The sequence below is a fragment of the Carettochelys insculpta genome, chromosome 21 (genome assembly GCF_033958435.1).
Source record: "Carettochelys insculpta isolate YL-2023 chromosome 21, ASM3395843v1, whole genome shotgun sequence".
In the NCBI taxonomy this organism is placed as follows: Eukaryota; Metazoa; Chordata; order Testudines; family Carettochelyidae; genus Carettochelys; species Carettochelys insculpta.
Genome location: NC_134157.1, coordinates 15,846,395 through 15,864,988, shown reverse-complemented (window position 1 = coordinate 15,864,988; position 18,594 = coordinate 15,846,395). Strand labels below are relative to the sequence as shown.

General features: G+C 46.8%; 1 protein-coding gene across 1 annotated transcript in view; it reads left to right on the top strand.

Moving 5' to 3' along the window:
• LOC142023819 (histo-blood group ABO system transferase-like) overlaps positions 1 to 17,546 on the top strand; it is a 36,587-nt gene extending 19,041 nt beyond the window's left edge. The window contains exons 3-5 of the mRNA XM_075015161.1: positions 8,739 to 8,774; positions 10,390 to 10,524; positions 16,859 to 17,546. Coding sequence (XP_074871262.1) covers positions 8,739 to 8,774; positions 10,390 to 10,524; positions 16,859 to 17,546 — 859 coding nt within the window. The remainder of the gene's footprint in view (positions 1 to 8,738; positions 8,775 to 10,389; positions 10,525 to 16,858) is intronic.
• Positions 17,547 to 18,594: the final 1,048 nt, after the last annotated feature.

The following is an 18,594-nucleotide window of genomic DNA, read 5'->3' as shown; positions in this document are numbered from 1 at the left end:
CCTAACACTCGACAATTGCACCGGCTACAAGGATACCCCTACCAGGCATCCTACCTCTGTCTATATCATCTAGATGGTCTCACCTATCACACTCCTTTCGCCATTGTGGATACAGGCAACACTCGTGCTCCAGATCCTCATCACCAGGCTCATGTCCCTGCTACTATGTACATCTATACCATCAAGAGGACTATCACGAGGACCGTCGTTATTCAAGGTCCAGAGATAGATCCCCGCATCCACGCCCCTCATATAGACAATCTTCATCTCCTCCTCCAAGGAGGCATCATCTCTCCCCTCCAAGAGAGGGTCTGGACCCAGTTGTAGATCCCCCCTTGGAACACCTGGGGAGCAAACACAGGAAGTGTCTGAGGAACAGACAGAGGCATATCAGACAGATGCCACCTTGTCCTCTCCTGATGAGGTGGTTGTCCCAGGTGATATATCCCCTCCAGATGACCTCAGACAGTTTCAGGATCTGTTCAAAAGGGTTGCTCAGTCCCAGAGTATACAGATGGCGGAAGTACAAGAGAGACAGCACAAAGTCCTCAAAAATCTGAGACCTCCTACATCATCAAAGATAGCCATCCCATTGGATGAGGCCATTACAGAGTCTGCTACTAATATTTGGCAAACTCCAGCTTCTATTCCACCAACCAATGAGAGGGCGGACAAGGAGTATTTTGTGCCACCAAAGGGAATGGAATTCCTATTCAACCACCCCAACCAAATTCCCTTGTCATAGAGTCCTCTCAGCAGAGGTCTAAAGCACCACAATACAAACCTATGGTCTCAGACAAAGAGACTAGGTGTATTTGGGTGGAAGGTATACTCATCCTCCACCCTACTGCTACGTATGGCTAACTACGCTGCACACCTCTCCAGCCATAATTTTGATAATTATACAACGCTGGTATCACTCATGGACTACCTCCCAGATGATAAGAAGCTAATCCTAAAAGTGCTAGTTCAGGAAGGGTATGCGGCCTGACATACAGGTGTCCAAATTGCACTGGACATGGCAGACACAGCAGCACGTTCCACTGCTGCTACAGTGGTAACATGACGAGTATCCTGGCTGCAACCATCCAGCGTCCCCAAAGAATTACAAACAAAAGTTGAGGACCTCTCTTTTCATAAAGCAAAACTGTTTGCTGAAACCACAGATGCGGTTCTCCACTCCAGCAAGGACTTGAGAACCATGTTAAGAACACTGGGCATGTATACCCCTCCCTTCAGAAGGAAGAGGTATTACCCATACCAGCGACACTATGCCTACCTACCTCAGCGCCCACAATACCAACGGGGTTATGCTCTGGGATGCCAACAACATCAAAGACCACCTAGACCATGTACCCAGCAAGGCTGTAATCCTGCACCACAGACAGCCAGGCAGCAGGTTTGACTGCTACGCTGAGGACTGCTACACCATATCCATCACTCAGTGCCAACAGTCACCTCATCCCCTGTTTCACCACCACCTCAGACCATTCTACTGGCAGTGGGAAAGTATCACCACAGACGAATGGGCACTGGAAATTATTTCTGTGGGATACACCATCCCATTTGGCACACTACCACCAGCAAAACCCCCTACCCAGTCCCTCCTCAGGGACCCCTCTCACAAGACCTTGTTAAAACAAGAGGTCAATCACCTCATCTCTACAGGTGCCGTGGAGAGAGTCCTGGACAAGTTCTAGGGGAAGGGTTTCTATTTACATTACTTCCTCACAGAAAAGAACACAGGAGGCTGGAGCCCAATACTAGACTTATGGGCTCTCAATCGTTACTTCCGCAAGCAGCATTTCAAGATGGTTTCCTCAAATAGATCTGTTCGCGACCTGCAACAACAAGAAATGCCCTCAATTTTGTTCCAGAGCGGGCATCGGGCTCATTGGGGGACACTTTCCTGCTATCATGAGAGGGCCCCTTGCTTTATGCATTTCTTCCTCCAATACTTATCCACAAGGTCCTGGAAAAGGCAAGGATAGAGAGGGCACACTTGATACTTATAGCCCCCACATCAGACCATCAACACTGGCTTCCACTGCTACAACCTACGTCATGCTGCCAACCACTCCCCCTCCTGATTGGTCCGGACCTCCTCACACAGAATCAGGGAGCCTTGAGGCACCCTCAACCTTGAACATTACGCCTGAAGGCATGGCTAATCCTTGGTGCAGCATCTTAGAGACTTTATGCTTAGAAAGGGTTAAAGAGGTCCTAGAATGCAGCCGACAGGCCTCCACTCAGAATACTTGGTGTACAAGTTGAAGCATTTTACTTCCTCATGCTTATCCAAGCAATCGAGCCCCCGGAGGTCCCTGTACCCATGATTTTGGACTATCTACTGGATCTAAAACAAGGGGACTCTCTCTACCGCCACTAAAGGTCCACCTGGCAGCTATATCAGCCTTCAGGCACACAGTAGAAGGGTCAACTGTCTTCACCCATTGCATTATGGCACGGTTCCTGAAAGGCCTTACGAATTTATACCCTCCTCGAAAGCCAACACCACCCTCATGGAACTTAGATCTGGTATGGGACAAATTGTCTAGGCCACCCTTTGAACCCCTATCCACCGTTTCGCTTCACCTACTCACCTTAAAAATGATATTTCTTCTGGCTATCACATCAACTCGTAGGATGAGCGAGCTGGCTGCAATAATGGCGACCCCGCCCTATACAACCTTCTCCAAAGATGCAGTAATGCTATGGCTATGACCTGCATTTCTCCCAAAGATTACCTCAGAGTTTCATATCAATGAGCTGATAATTCTACCACTTGTCTATCCTAAGACACATACCCTGAATAGGGAAGTACAGCTTCATGCACTTGATGTGAGAAGGGTGCTGGCCTTTTATATAGACAGAACCAAACCATTACAAAAGACGGATAGACTGCTGGTGTCACTCGCACGCAGATCAAAAGGAGAAGGACTATCACTGCAAAGAATTTCAAATATTATCACATCCTATATAAAGATGTGCTGCTGTTTTATGTAAAACCCCTTTACCAACTCCACCCAAGGCTTACTCCACCAGAGCAATGGCGGCTTCGACAGACTTCTTCAGAGGAGTCTACTTGAAGGACATTTGTAGAGCAGCAACATAGTTGTCCTGTGACGTTCACCAAGCACTATGCGATTCATCGGCTACTGGAGGAGGCTGCTTGGCTACCGCTGTCAGTCTTCTCAGGGGCAAGCTACGCATAACCCAGTACCCCACTCCATGTTTTTGGGTCACTGCTGGGTAGTCACTTAATGTGGGGGCACCCACGGGGACCACTCGAAGAAGAAAGAGAAGTTACTCACTTGTGTATTAACGATGGTTCTTTGAGATGTGTCCCCGTAGGTGCTCCACTACCCACCTGTTCCTCTCCACTTCAGAGTTCTGCTGTATGTTTTTCAGAGACACCGGAGGTGGTCGTTTTGAGGAACTGGCATGAACTGTATCATGCACATGACCGAAAGTGCACGAAGGACCAGCACACTTCTATGCATGCACAAGCCGATGAGATACAGCTTGGAAATCTCAGATCTGCGGAGCCAGGGTGAGCCCAACACCTAATGTGGAGCAACCACAGGGACACATCTCAAAGGACCATCATTACTACACAAGCGAGTAACTTCTCTTTCTTCTTCACACAGCGCAGAGTCAACCTGTGGAACTCCTTGCCAGAGGAGGCTGTGAAAGCTAGGACTATAACAGTGCTTGAAAAAGAGCTTGATAAATTCATGGAGGTTAGTGCTGGGCTTTTTTCTGGACAGGTGGTAATTTAAAATAAGCCCGTAGAAGGAGGTCACAAGCCTCCTTAGCACAGATCCCAGGATCCGATCAGTTCCCTGCTGCAAACCCAGGCAGGAGAGCCGCACCCCAGTGTGCACTAGACCCCGCCCAAGCCTACCAGTGGGGAGTGGCTGGCAAGGAAAGGCGAGACCAAGGACAAGGCAGAAATAGGTGAAACAAATTAACTATTGTATTAAAGCACACTGTTAAATAACAAAATAACTATACTGAACTAAACAATAACTATAGCTATAAACTTACAATGAACATTGTTTGTTGGATTGTAGATTCCTTGGTGTAGTTATAAATTTTCATTTCTCCGGAAGGCAAAAATTCAGTTTATTAGTGATGGAAAGGTGAGAGGGGTGAAGGAATTTATATTATCCCTGCTACCAACTTTTATAGGCGGAGCGAGGGGTGCTACCCCGCCGCTCCTGGCCGGGAGCAGGGTGCTACACCTGCCCCAAAGATAGGCCCTTGGGGTCAGTCAAAGGTAGCTCCTCGATTTGTGGGAGGCCCTCCGATACCCTCTTTGTGGGCATTTTTTATGATGTGTTCCTGGGAGGCCTCAGCTCTTCCTCAGGAAGTACTGTGTTGGTAGCTTGCAGGAGGCGAGGAGGCTGGGCCTTCACTCACTATGGCTACGTCTACACGTGAAGCCTACATCGAAATAGCCTATTTCGATGAATAACGTCTACACGTCCTCCAGGGCTGGCAATGTCGATGTTCAACTTCGACGCTGCGCGGCACCACATCGAAATAGGCGCTGCGAGGGAACGTCTACACGCCAAAGTAGCACACATCGAAATAAGGGTGCCAGGCACAGCTGCAGACAGGGTCACAGGGCGGACTGAACAGCAAGCCGCTCCCTTAAAAGGCCCCTCCCAGACACACTTGCACTAAACAACACAAGATACACAGAGCTGACAACTGGTTGCAGACCCTGTGCCTGAAGCATGGATCCCCAGCTGCCGCAGCAGCAGCCAGAAGCCCTGGGCTAAGGGCTGCTGCCCACGGTGACCATAGAGCCCCGCAGGGGCTGGAGAGACAGCGTCTCTCAACCCCCAAGCTGATGGCCGCCATGGAGGACCCGGCAATTTCGACATTGTGGGACGCGGATCGTCTACACGGTCCCTACTTCGACGTTGAACGTTGAAGTAGGGCGCTATTCCGATCCCCTCATGAGGTTAGCGACTTCGACGTCTCGCCGCCTAACGTCGAAGTTAGTGCCGCTACTTTGAAGTAGCGTGCACGTGTAGACACAGCTTATATGTGGAAGAACATAGGTATCACAAAGTGGGGGATAATACCTTCCTAACAGAATTATCAATAAAGGATTCAATGTTAAACCTATACTATAATAACAACAATATTATCAATATAAAGCAGTAAACAATTAATAATTAAATGTGCTGTATTATAACCCTGGGCACACAGGCCCGGCCCTGAGGGTCAGGCCCTTGGGTTCTGTGCCAACCCCATCGGGCTGGCACACTGCAGGGGTGCGACCTCTACACCCCGTTGGGGGCCCCAATGTCCCAGGCGAGATTTGTTTTAAATGTGTATGAGGTGTCAGTTTCAGTAGAGAAGTTACGTGTCCTGAAGTTGACGTCTGATCCAGTAGAATGAGTCGAGTCCAGGTAGAGTGGAAAAGCCGGTAGTCAAAATGGCGGCGCTGGTGAGGTAGGCATGGAGGTGTTAAAGACGGCGGCCTCTGGGTTTGGCAGCCAGGAGCGCAGTACCCACCTGACGGCGGGCCAGTTCAACACCTGGCCGCCGCCCTGCAGAGGCCGCTTGCCACTGCCACCGCGTGGGAGAGGAGCTGCTGCTTGAAAGCGCAGGCGCCGCTCGAGTCCGGTCAGCACCGCAGGTGTAGTGGCAGTGCTGAAGTGATTTAGCTCAAAGATAGTGATTTCAGCTAATCTTTGCCACTCTGGGCTAGCCTAAGGGCTTGGCGGACGCCACAGATGCTGCCACACCTCCCTATATGGAGTAGCAAGGTCTAGCCTGTGTCCTCCAGGGCCACAGAATGGCCTGAGGCACCTGCTTATATGCAGGGAGTTCATGCATGATTCATGATTCTAAATGAATATTCATGATTGTACCTGCAGTTTTCAATTAGGTCCTCTGAGGTGTGGAAGGTGCTAGAAGCTCTCACCTCCGCCCAATCAGAGGCCTAGAATTTAAACACCTTGTCATGAGTTCAGGTTACCGGGGAAACCAACTGTCAAAAAGTGACTGTTGATAATGCTGCCAAATGGCAGCCTGTGAGACTTTGGATTTTTCATGTGCCTGCACTGATTTTTCATAGCCAAAGGCGTGTATTCCCTGGCCCACAGGGACGATAATGTCCTTAGATGTTATAAAATCATGACAATTAGGTCCATTAATGGCTATTAGTGAGGATGGGTAAGGAATGGTGTACCTAGCCTCTGTTTGTCAAAGGCTGGAGATGGATGGCGGGAGAGAAAGATTGCTTGATTGTTACCTGTTCAGTTCAATCCCTCTGGGACACCTGGCATTGGCCACTGTCAACAGACAGAATACGAGGCTGGGTGGACCTTTGGTGTGACCCAGAATGGCCATTCTTGTGCTCTTATGACTTCTGTACTTCACGCTGTCTCAAGGAGTACGGGAGGTTGACGGGCTCCCATCAACCTACCTTGGTGAAGACAGAACTTAAAGTCGACTGCAGATATGTCGATTCCAGCTACACAAATGCCATAGCTAGAATTGTGTATCTGTAGTTGACTGTAAGGTTGTCGACCTGCTCTCAATGTGATAGGCTTTCAGTAGCAATAATACCCAGAACCTGAATGGCTCTCACAAAGTCTCTCTATATTACATGGTAAAGTAAATTTCAGTGCAGTTACCTTGATTTTACAGTGTCACTGTCTTCATTGTAAATACCATTAGGTCGATTTTAGGGAGCACTAAGGTTGATATGATAACATCCACAGGAAGTCAGCATAGCGCCAAGTTCAAATTTAAAAAGATGGGATTAATATTTGTGTGGAAAAGGTGATTATTTACATCCAGAGGTTTACTGTATGTACTCCACAATACCCCACAGTGGTCCACTCTGTCTGCTTTAATCTCCACTGTTCTCCAAGTGCACAGGAAGTAGGTAACAGGAAGCCCGTGAATTTGAATTTGGCACCAGGAAGCCCGTAGTGGCTAGGCTGTGAGGGTCAGCTGTAATGGCACAGTCACCTTGGTAATCCTAGGGCACAGAGTCATTCTGGTATCTGGGTATGACAGTCCCCTGCCTGGCATGCTGGTGGGCTGATCAGACAAAAGTCGTACCTGAAGGTGTTCTTTCTGCAGGGCAAAAGCAGCTAAGCGACCAGTTTATGTGATTCTGTCACCTTCTGAAGCCAGCCTGTTTGGTTTTCTTTTGCCTGGGATTCCCTACTTTTCCTTTTTCCCTTCTGGAAAAAAATAGCTGTTTGTGTTCCATGGCAGGGGAATGAGAGCAATGCAATGGGGGAAGATGACATCAAATACACTTGCTGGGCATTTTTTTCCCATACTGCAACAGTGAAAATACTCAGAATGCTAGAGCATTGAAGGAACTGTGGGATAGGTTCCTACAATGCATTGCAGCAACAGTCAGCATTTGACAATTCAGTGTGGTAGCACTAACATGACTTTGTGGGGAGGTGAGGATAATCAAAATCAAGTTTGTAAATCACACATTTGTAAATTTGTTATAAAATAGAATTTAATAAAATCAAATTTACAACATAGTGTTAACTTAGCCTCACAAAACAAATCTTCTAAGGTGGGACCTCTTGTTAATTCCATTTAATATCTGTGACATAATCCTGCAAACGCTTACTAAAGTGATCAGCCTTTACTCATATGATAATTCCCATTTACTTCAGAGGGATGATTTATGTGAATAGGGAGTATTCATGTAGAAGTTTTCAGCTCTAGCTTCCTTGGACTTGTTTTGCTTTTAAAGAAGTTATGCTCTAATAATACTGTATTTTGGTAAACTAAATGTTCAAAGTTTTCTTGCTACAAAAAAAATTATACATGATAACAAGGACTTTCAAGAAACAAAGATAATATAGCAGAACTTATTTGTTAATTTCTTTTAGAAACATGAAATAATGATTTCTTGGACTAGTTTCTTTCTGTGTTGTGACGTCTTTTTGTAAACCATACTTCCATTGCTCCTTCTCCATAGCAACCAGACGTACCTCCTGGAGGACTCTCAACAAATTGAATTACCAAGGTAGAGCTTTTTGCTAGTTTCTTTTTGAGCATTTGAGCTGCTTTGAGAAGAGCTGTGGGGTTCCTGTAAAACCATAATCTGTGTTTGTGAAACTCCAGTACTCTGGCTTAGCATTGCATCTCTTTGTTCTGAATCATCAATGGAGCCTGATGACACTTGAGATTTAGACAAGCCTGGATGTTACTGACCTTTGAAAGCTCTCAGCAGGAATATCATGAGTTCTCCTCTAAGGATGCTACTGGCCGGCACCTTAACTTTAGCCTCCAGGGAGCTCTATTATTCAAGCTCTAAGTCTAAACCATTACTGCTTTTCTGTCAATGTTCCCCATTCCCTACCTGCAAAATTTGTCTATGCCAATCCTGCATGCTCACATGGCTTTGCCAATGCACCTCAATCCTGACTTTTACTGTCTCCCACTGAGGCTCTCATAAGCACAGATTTACATATGCAATAGCAGTTTTTTTATCAGAACCAATATTAGGAATGAGAGACTGCTAAATTCATGTTCATATGTAACCTGAACGAGAATTTAAACTCAAGTCACCAGAGGTACTGCACAGTAAAGCTAAAACTCTTCCTGAGGTGTGCTGAGTATGGGTCCTCCAGTGGTGGGAATCTGATCTGTAAATTCTAGAAAGGTTTTTAAGAGCTATGAGAATGTTTTCTTAACTGGAAATCATTTTTGTTTTCTTGTTTTCCTTTTAGAATGACTTATAAAAACCCAGAGCTTCTAAAGCCACCGTAAGTAAAACTAACAAAAAGGTGTCTTTTGTTACAGCCAATAAGTAACTAAAGTTAATAGACAACAATACGACAAAAATTCATGAGGAAGTTTCTGAACATAGAATCATACACTGAAAGGGAACTTGAGACATAGGTGACAACTTCCCCTTTGGCCAAGGACTGGTTAATCCCCCCACAACCCTTTCCCTGTTCCCACCCCGTCCCCCAGACACCCAAATCTGCCCTGCCTCTTCTTGACGCTGCTCTGCCTCTACCCCCTGCCCCCATTCCACTGCTGCCCTGCTGCTTCGAGCATGCTGTGTCCCTGTTTGTTTCTATCCCTCCCTGAGCACTCTGAATGCTGGAAACCAGCTGTTTGTGGTAGGTGCTCAGATGGAGGGGGAGGAGTTGGTCAGCAGGTCCACTGGCCGGCAAGAGCAGCTAGAGGGGAGAGGAAGGGGAGCTTGGCTACTGGTGAGTGCTGAGCACCCACTAATTTTTCTTCATGGGTGTTCCGGCCTCAGAGCTATGATAGAGTCTATGCTATGCAAAGTCATCTAGTCCAGTCCCCTGCACTCCGGGCAGGACTCAGGGGATGTCTGTGCTGGTAGACACTGACTGATGAGAGGCATTCCCAAGGGGCACAGGCCATGTACACCTACCCTGCCCCCTCCCTGCCCCTGCTCCACCTGCCTCATCTTCTGGAAGTGCTGTGCAACTTCTGGTGAGCACCAGGTCCTCTTCTGGCGTGATACAGCCCTAGAATAGCACAAGCTTCCTAGCTTGGGCTGCTCTGCTACTGTGCCGCTCCAGGGGTGGGGCAAGACCATCACCACATGCACTCAAACTAATGCTGTGCTTCTGGTGAGTGCAGGAGGGTGGGAGGGGGCAGATGCTGGGGGCGCATGTCATGCAATCTGGCCCAGAAGTCTTGGCACACTGGGGGAGTCGGAACTGTCTGTTGTAGTCCACAAGCCGCGCTGCTTCCTCCCACCACCCCGCCCTCTCTTTCCTATTGCACCCCATCCCCTGTGGAAGTGGCCTTGGGCATTATGGGAGGACCTGGTGTGGCAGGGCAGCAGCAGTTGGGTGGTGGTGGGAGCCATGGGGAAGCAGAGTGAGTGCACCTGCTGCTTCCACCACTGGGAAGTAGGGGGCTCCAACCGTTGCTGCTGTACTGCACCAGGCACCCTGTAATCCCCAAGGCTGCTCCCTTGGAGGATGGGGTTCTGTGCCAGAGAGAGGCCAGGCTGGCAGCAGGAAGGGGCAGAGCTTGGGGGACAGAACAGATAGTGCTCCCAGCCCACCAGGACTCCTGGGAGAGATTGCACAACTGTTCTGGCTGGGGATTGCCCACAGGCCAGGAGTTTGAGTCCCCTAAATTAGCCGATAGTTTCTTATATTGCTATTAAATCTTAAAGGGTTAATCCAGGGAGCTCCCAGTAACTTGTCCTATTATAGAGCTTTATTGCACAAGGTCATGTGAGTTCATCGACTTGTGTATGTCTATATACCTATTAATTATCTATTTTCAAACTTTAACATGAGGCTCTGGTAGCATCTCTATAGGCAGTTGCATACAGTCTATACAGACTATACAGTGCAAGTCTAAATAAAATTTCCTCTTCCACAGGAGAAATGATGTCCTTATGGTGACTCCATGGCTTGCACCAATCATTTGGGATGGAACCTATAACCTGGAGATCCTGAATGAGCAGTTCCGACAAAGGAATGTCACTACAGGACTGGCAGTGTTTGCTATCAAAAAGTGAGTATGGCTTAATCACAGAACTACATGTTAGCAACAAAAGGTAAAGGGTAACCAACAAAAGGAGGGGAACCTATTTTTTTCATAGTGATGGTGTGTATCCCTTGTTCATCTCACCCTCCAATCCAAGAGTTTGGTTGGAAGACTGTGGATTGACTTAACAGACACTTCAGTGACAGAAAAAGGTCAGGGGAGTGGAGGAGGAAGTAGGAGGGTCTGGCAGTTGTGAGAGAGGGTCAGATTAAGCTGCTTGTTGTATGTTTTACAAGGACGGGGACTAGAGGTATTAGCAACAATGGAAGTTGAGTGATGTTCTTTCCTTTTCTCCCTTTGCTCTGCAAACCTGAGGTTCTGCTGACTTTGTAGTAGGTGGTCTTCAATTTTCTGTCTACAGTGTTTATATTCTACTTGGGGTGGAATATTTCAGAACTACAACCATGGCGCAGGCAACTTGTGAGTGTGTACAATGGGCCACACATACACCTGCACTCATCATGAGCACTGCACTGCCTCCTATGAGTAAGGATGCAGCTGCAATTTAAGGGGCCTAGAGCCCGGGGCCCTTTTAAACCCTTGCGCACATGGACAACTGCTCTTTTTCTTGCCCCGTAACCATCAATAGCCCTGGTCCTGCTAAGACTTGATGCTGGAACCCATTTTGAATGCTGAAAATTTCCACTGGACATGTGAAAAAGTTTGAACTGAACACAAAAGTTTCCCATCTTTGGCAAAAGAGATATATGGGTGGGAATCCAAACAGTAGGGGCTGCTGCCAGACATAAGGACAACGTTGCTTAGCTCCCAAGATGACTGCTGGAAATATCGAAGACTGAACAGGAGGATAAATCCTAGGCTGTGAAAAAAGATGATTAGAACTACTGTTAGTGTGAAGTATTGCATGTAAAAAGCTTCTCACTGTATTAGGCTTAGCCAGGCCCATCACAAAGGGTTTGTGTGAAGGGGGCATCTGCACTGGGGCCTGGTGATTTTAAAGTGTCCAGAGCTCCTCAGATTGATAATGATTGCATGCAAACAGGACTGGGAAAGACAAATCCCCAAGCAATGTAACGCCCCGCTACATTAGGCTGGCAAAATGGTTTGTGATTGCCCCAGAATCAATATGAAGTAAGGTTTCTTCACAATAATATCTTGGGGATAAAAGGAGGCAGTTACTAAAAGATTCCTGATGCACCTTCGTGTTTTCTTATAGTGGGAAAGGGCATAATTAAAAATGCTCAGCTTTGAATCAGAAATCGGTATCTTCAGGCCAGGCTAAACATGTTACAGAAAGGTCTCCCGACTCACCAAACTGCATGTGGCCAGTACCTGTTTGGAAATATTTGTAAATGAACAATTACAGTTTTCATTCTATGCCATAAATCTGTTTACTGTATAAAGGGTAGCCAAACAAGGATAAAAATGTTTCTCATTCCCAACTAGTGGCTTTTAAAAGGGCTAGGCCTATGTACAACAAATGAGGTTGATGTTAGTTTCAACTGCTATAACGTAAAGCTTTCATGTTGATCCCTCCCCTAGTGAAATGAAATGGGCTTAGATATTTGCAGTGAAACTGTGTGAATGGTCTTCTCTACTGTTGGGTTTGAGTTGAATTCTGTAAGATAGTGGTGCCTCATCTGGTTCCTCTACTTTTGAGGGGTTTTGATGGACATTTTTCTAGAGGTTTGTTAGCCGATGGTCAGGTGAGATGCCACTATGCCCTTGTATTAATATGAGATTTCAACTGCCTGGGACAGAGCCCACCAGTGACCAGGCTAAGAGCTGCTGAAAAGCAGCTAGGTTTTTTGTTTTTTTGTGTTTGGCTGGGCACACTAACAGGAGGAGTCAGGTTACCACTTAATTAATTACTTTGTTTATTTATCTAACAAGTTAAGCTCTTATTGTTACAATGTTGCTTTATTTGTTACCTAGGCTACGTCTACACGTGCACACCACATCGAAATAAGCTATTTCGATGAATAGCGTCTACACGTCCTCCAGGGTTGGCAACATCGACATTCAATGTCGACGTTGGGCAGCAGCACATCGAAATAGGCGCTGCGAGGGAACGTCTACACGCCAAAGTAGCACACATCGAAACAAGGGTGCCAGGAACAGCTGCAGACAGGGTAACAGGGCGGACTCAACAGCAAGCCGCTCCCTTAAAGGGCCCCTCCCAGACACACTTGCATTAAACAGCACAAGATCCACAGAGCCAACAACTAGTTGCAGACCCTGTGCATGCAGCATGGATCCCCAGCTGCAACAGCAGCAGCCAGAAGCCCTGGGCTAAGGGCTGCTGCACACGGTGACCATAGAGCCCCGCAGGGGCTGGAGAGAGAGCATCTCTCAACCTCTCAGCTGATGGCCACCATGGAGGACCCCGCTATTTCGATGTTGCGGGATGCGGATCGTCTACACGTTCCCTACTTCGACATTGAACGTCGAAGTAGGGCGCTATTCCCATCCCCTCATGGGGTTAGCGACTTCGACGTCTCGCCGCCTAACGTCGAAGTTAACTTCGAAATAGCGCCCAACATGTGTAGCCGTGACGGGCGCTATTTCGAAGTTGGCGCCGCTACTTTAAAGTAGTGTGCACGTGTAGACACGGCTCTAGTGAGTTAAGCTGTCATGGTTACAATTGTTACAAGGTTTATACTTTGATTACAAATAGCTAGCAGGCACTCCAGTTCGTAGATCTATACTTGTTAAATGCGCGCATAAGAAATAAAAAGTAAAATACCTAGCAGGTCTTATCCTCACCCCTGCATTACCAACGTGGCTTGGCCAGTTTCCTCTCTCTCAATCCCTTGGGAAGAAGTCCTTTGTCCTTTTTTTTGAGGAGTCAAAATGGGCATCCCCTGGAACCTTGGGAGACCCCACTCTCCTGTCCAGCAGGAAAGATGATTGGAGCTCAAATAGGGGGTCTGCCGGACCCCTCTTTATACCCATTGGGTCACATAGGCTTCTTCCTTGGTTTAATTGAATTAAACTGTCTGATACTGGTTCTCACAGGGAGTTCAAGGGTGTAGTTCACACCTGTGAGGTAGAGACAATTAGGGGCATTTGTGTCTTAATGAGTGTGAGATTTTTCCTCCTCATGTCTGGGACCATGTGGGCGAATCAACTAATGGTAATTAGCCAAGGGCAGTCTGAGGCCCGGCTGTTAATTAGCCCATTGTTCTTTGCTTTGCTCCGGAGCTTCAAAGTCCGTGGCTAAGATAAGTCCATCTGTGCTCTCCGGCATTCCAGGGCTGGGTTATTCCTTTTTAACCCTTTCGTGCTCTGAAGCAGCTAGGGAAGGCAAGATGGAGTAGAGCAAAAAGGGGGGTTCTGTCTGGCTACAAGGTTCCTTTGCTGGTTATCTCCAGTATTTAAGCAGGATAAGGTTCCTGAGTGCTGGTGGTCTTAGCACTCTTACTGTTTGCCAACAATATATGACAAATCAGTGCTGGAGATCTTGGCTCATAGCTGGCTACATAGTGGGAAGCTTGTTAACACCTACAGCACCTGGTGAAGCTATTTGCAGGTCAGCTGAAATAGCACGTAACAGGGCAGAGCACCTTTGAAATACAGCTGCACCTGAGCCCATGCAGGAAAATCCTTTTGCTTGAATGGTACATCGAGCTGGAATGTGAGCATAACAGAGGAAAACTCTCATTTTCTTTACAAGACTGTCCATGTAGCAGTATAGACCCAGTCCCAAGGTGGTTGTTATCTCTCCCTGAAGTTTATAATAGAGTTAAAGATATTCACTATCTCTCAGGAGATGATAGCCGTGTCTACACGTGCACTCTACTTCGAAGTAGCGGCACTAACTTCGAAATAGCGCCCGTCACGGCTACACGCGCCGGGCGCTATTTCGAAGTCAACTTTGACGTTAGGCGGCGAGACGTCGAAGTCGCTAACCCCATGAGGGGATAGGAATAGCGCCCTACTTCGACGTTCAACGTCGAAGTAGGGACCGTGTAGTCGTTGCGCGTCCCGCAACTTCGAAATAGCGGGGTCCACCATGTCGGCCATCAGCTGAGGGGTTGAGAGATGCTCTCTCTCCAGCCCCTGCGGGGCTCTATGGTCACCGTGTGCAGCAGCCCTTAGCCCAGGGCTTCTGGCTGCTGCTGCGGCAGCTGGGGATCCATGCTGCAGGCACAGGGTCTGCAACCAGTTGTCAGCTCTGTGTATCTTGTGTTGTTTAGTGCAAGTGTGTCTGGGAGGGGCCCTTTAAGGGAGCGGCCTGCTGTTGAGTCCGCCCTGTGACCCTGTCTGCAGCTGTGCCTGGCACCCTTATTTCGATGTGTGCTACTTTGGCGTGTAGACGTTCCCTCGCAGCGCCTATTTCAATGTGGTGCTGCGCAACGTCGAAGTTGAACTTCGATGTTGCCAGCCCTGGAGGACGTGTAGACGTTAGCTTATTCGATGTTGGCTTCACGTGTAGACGTAGCCGATCAGTACCTTGCTTTGAAAGTCCTTAGAACCGCCAGTTCACATACAGACAGGGTACAAGTCAATTCTTCACCCTGGTGAAGAAGACTGGTGATCATCAGTATTTGGAAGGATATAATCCTAACCAGGAAACTACAACAAATATTTTAAAAACATTGTTTCTGATTAAGACCAGGCTATCTTGGTTGTTCATGAGCATTGTCAGTTTGTGCTTGCAAAAAAATCCATTAGATGGAATCACAATTTTTTATTTCTTAATAGGAATCTTGCTTTTTCATAGGAGAGATACTGATATTTACACAGCTTTGATCGTCACAAAGTGCTTTTAATTGGCTCATCTTCCCCTCCCTAAATAACACCTAGAATCCTAGACCCCTGTAATGAGTCCAGCCATGTTATCTGTCCCCTTCATTCCTTTCTCTGCCTCTTATTTGTTTTCCACGCTATATTCAGAATATCCAGACTCACCTTCCAGACGTTGTACAACTCTGCCCCTTTCTACACCCTCACCTACTCCTTCTTCTGTGCATCAATTTATTGCTCTCTATCCCCTTTTTCCAGCCTTCTACCGCTGCGCCTTTGTTAGCTGATGGCCAAGGATGTTTGGTAAGTTGCCAGCTATGCCCGTTTTATACCATCCGTGACTTTAACCGCTAGGACGCACTGTCCCTTCGCGGCAGGCAGCCCGGGCTAGACTGACGGATGCCCCAAGGTCCTAAACACCCGTGACTTTAACTGCTAGAGCTCAGAGCCCCTTCGCAGTGGGCAGTCAACACTGACTGACAGGTGCCCCAATGGCAGCACCAAGAGCCTTTCCACACCCGTGACTTTAACTGCTAGAGCTCAGAGCCCCTTCGCAGTGGGCAGTCAGGATTGACTGACAGGCGCCCCAAGAGTTTGCCCCATGGAGGCGGCACAACTCAACGCTAGGCTCTTAGTACTCTCACCTAATGGCCAGGCTTTATAGCCAAAACGGCTGAGGTTCTTTAATTGTGTTGGCTGCTTTACAGTAAACCAGAGAAACAAGTCAGGCTTATGCACAAACGGTTACCAAAATTTATTAACCTAGATTCTAATCATGTGGTTACAAAATTGCTAGTGCCTACTTATTTAAATGTATAGATGTTACACACACAAACAAGTTACAAAACTGAAGCCACGATCCCAAAGAAAGAAAACAAAGTATAGAGCTCTATTTCAAAATATGTGTACACTAAAGATAGGAGATCAGGTGTGGGTGCTTCTTACCCTCCTTGCATCTCTCGATTCCAGCGGTGCCAAGCCAGGATCGGTCACTCAATTCCGCGGAAAGACGAATAAGGGACAAGGCTTGGGGACCCTTTTAGCTGCAGAAGCCTTGGGAGGCTGTCACTTATCTGACCAGCAGATAGATAGTGAAAAGCACTCAAAAATCATGGTGCTGTAGGTCCCATACTTATACCTCTGTACTCCTTTATTCTCTTTCTCCTTTCTTATGCCAAATTGGGGCTGGTCTGTCTGGGCGACGCCAGCTCTCGCAAGAGTAGTTTACACTTGCAAGGGAGAGAAACAATAAGTTTCGACTACTGGACATTCCTTTTATTAGGGTAAATATTTTCCCACCTAGGATGTTGGTGTGTGTGCATCACGTTATTTAGTAGGGCTAAGAGCCATGTCTGTCACAGCTTCTCTGTCTGCTGTGAGCCTAATCGTTGTATATGTTCCCAGAGGCATATTGTAGCAGCACACCTGTGCTTCTCACAGCTTCAAAGGCTGTGCTGGAATTTATGTTAAGTGCCCTGTTGTTTTGGCTCCCTTGTGTTCCCAGCAATGCTGGTCTGAGAGGGGGCTGGCTGTCTGGCTACAGCCTTTTATTCCTAATAGGTAATTTCTCTCTCTTTTTTTTTTTTTGTAGGTACGTAGTGTTCCTCAAGAAATTTTTAGAAACTGCAGAAATGTACTTTATGGTTGGACATAAGGTGAACTATTACATTTTCACAGACAGACCACAAGATGTTCCTGAAGTGGCACTCAGAGAAGGAAGGAAGGTAGTGGTTCTGCAAATTCAAAACTACTCAAGGTGGCAGGAAATCTGTCTACGACGCATGGAAGTGATGAACCACTTCTCTCAGCAGCTGTTCATTAATGAGGTCAGCTACCTTGTGAGTGCTGATATAGACATGAGGTTTAATGACGAAGTTGGAGTAGAAATCCTGAGTGACTTATTTGGCACTATACACCCAGGATTCTATGCTGCAGAACGTAGGTCTTTCACTTACGAACGTCGACCTGCTTCTCAAGCTTATGTGCCTCATGATGAAGGTGATTTCTACTATGCTGGAGCATTTTTTGGAGGAACAGTAAAGGAGATTTACAAGCTGACCAAGAAATGCCATGAAGGCATCATGATGGACAAGAAAAATGGAATTGAAGCAGTATGGCAAGAAGAGAGTCACTTAAACAAGTATTTTATTTACCACAAACCAACTAAAGTACTCTCCCCAGAATACGTCTGGGATGACAATCTAGGTCGACCAAACATCCTTAGGAAAAGAAGATTTCTTGCTGTACCAAAGAACCATGCTGCAATCAGAAATAAATGAAGTCCATCTCTGTCTGGTCTTCGTGCAGTGGTGAGTAACCTGCAGGCTGTATGTGGCCCATCCAGGTAATCCGTTTGTGGTCCACCACACATTTTGCTGACATTGATCATCTGCATGCATCACCCCCACCCCACAGTTCCCAGTGGCCACAGTTCACTGCTCCTGGCCAGTTGGAGCTGTGGAGAGTGGTGTCCAGCAGATCTCTGTGACTCCTTTGTCTGCAGGCACCACCTCGAGAGCTTCTATTGGCCAGGAAGAGAGAACCACAGCTACTGAGCACTGTGAGGGTGGGACCTCTGTAGATGGTCAATGTCAGCAAAATATCTCATGGCCCATGGATTATCTTGATGCCCTGCATGCAGGGTGCAGGTTTGCTCACCAGTATCTTATTGCAAACTAACCTAACTAATATTGTAGGTTTCCTTCATAGATGAGAATACATAGACAATTGGAAAAGCTCCATAACTTTTTCTTACAACTCCTGTATTTCTGGTTATGGGAGTGGTTTGCAAGATGACTGTCTGTTATCATAAGGATAGTTTGCTGATTCCAGCAATTTCCTTGCCAAAAATACACAGATATTTCTGTGAAACAGAGGTGTGCCAGCATTATGTTGAGTTCTCAGAAAACAGAGACTTGCAAATTCATGTAGTCATACAAAGTTATTTTGGCTGCACATCTGAAGCAAAGAAGCTTTCATTTGGTTCGGAAGGGATGTGAAAATGCAAGCGATTTTATTAATGTGTGTAAGCATAAGAGGTATTTTGGTATTCCTATTTGTGCGCAGAGGAAAATCTCAATGGGTAGGTTTGTGGTTTTTTTTTGTTTTGTTTTTTTTTAAATTAACTAGACTCTTGCTCATCTGATATATTGTTCAATTTGTTTCTGGGTGGCTTGAGTGACCATCCGAATCTGTAGAATACTTGAAATGTGTCTCAGGGTTCTACTACTTCCATTCCTCTGCTGCTCTTTGCCTTACAAAATATTCTTGACAATGAAATAATCTTGTTTCTTAATAGCTGCAGTCGAGCTGAATCCATCTTTTTAA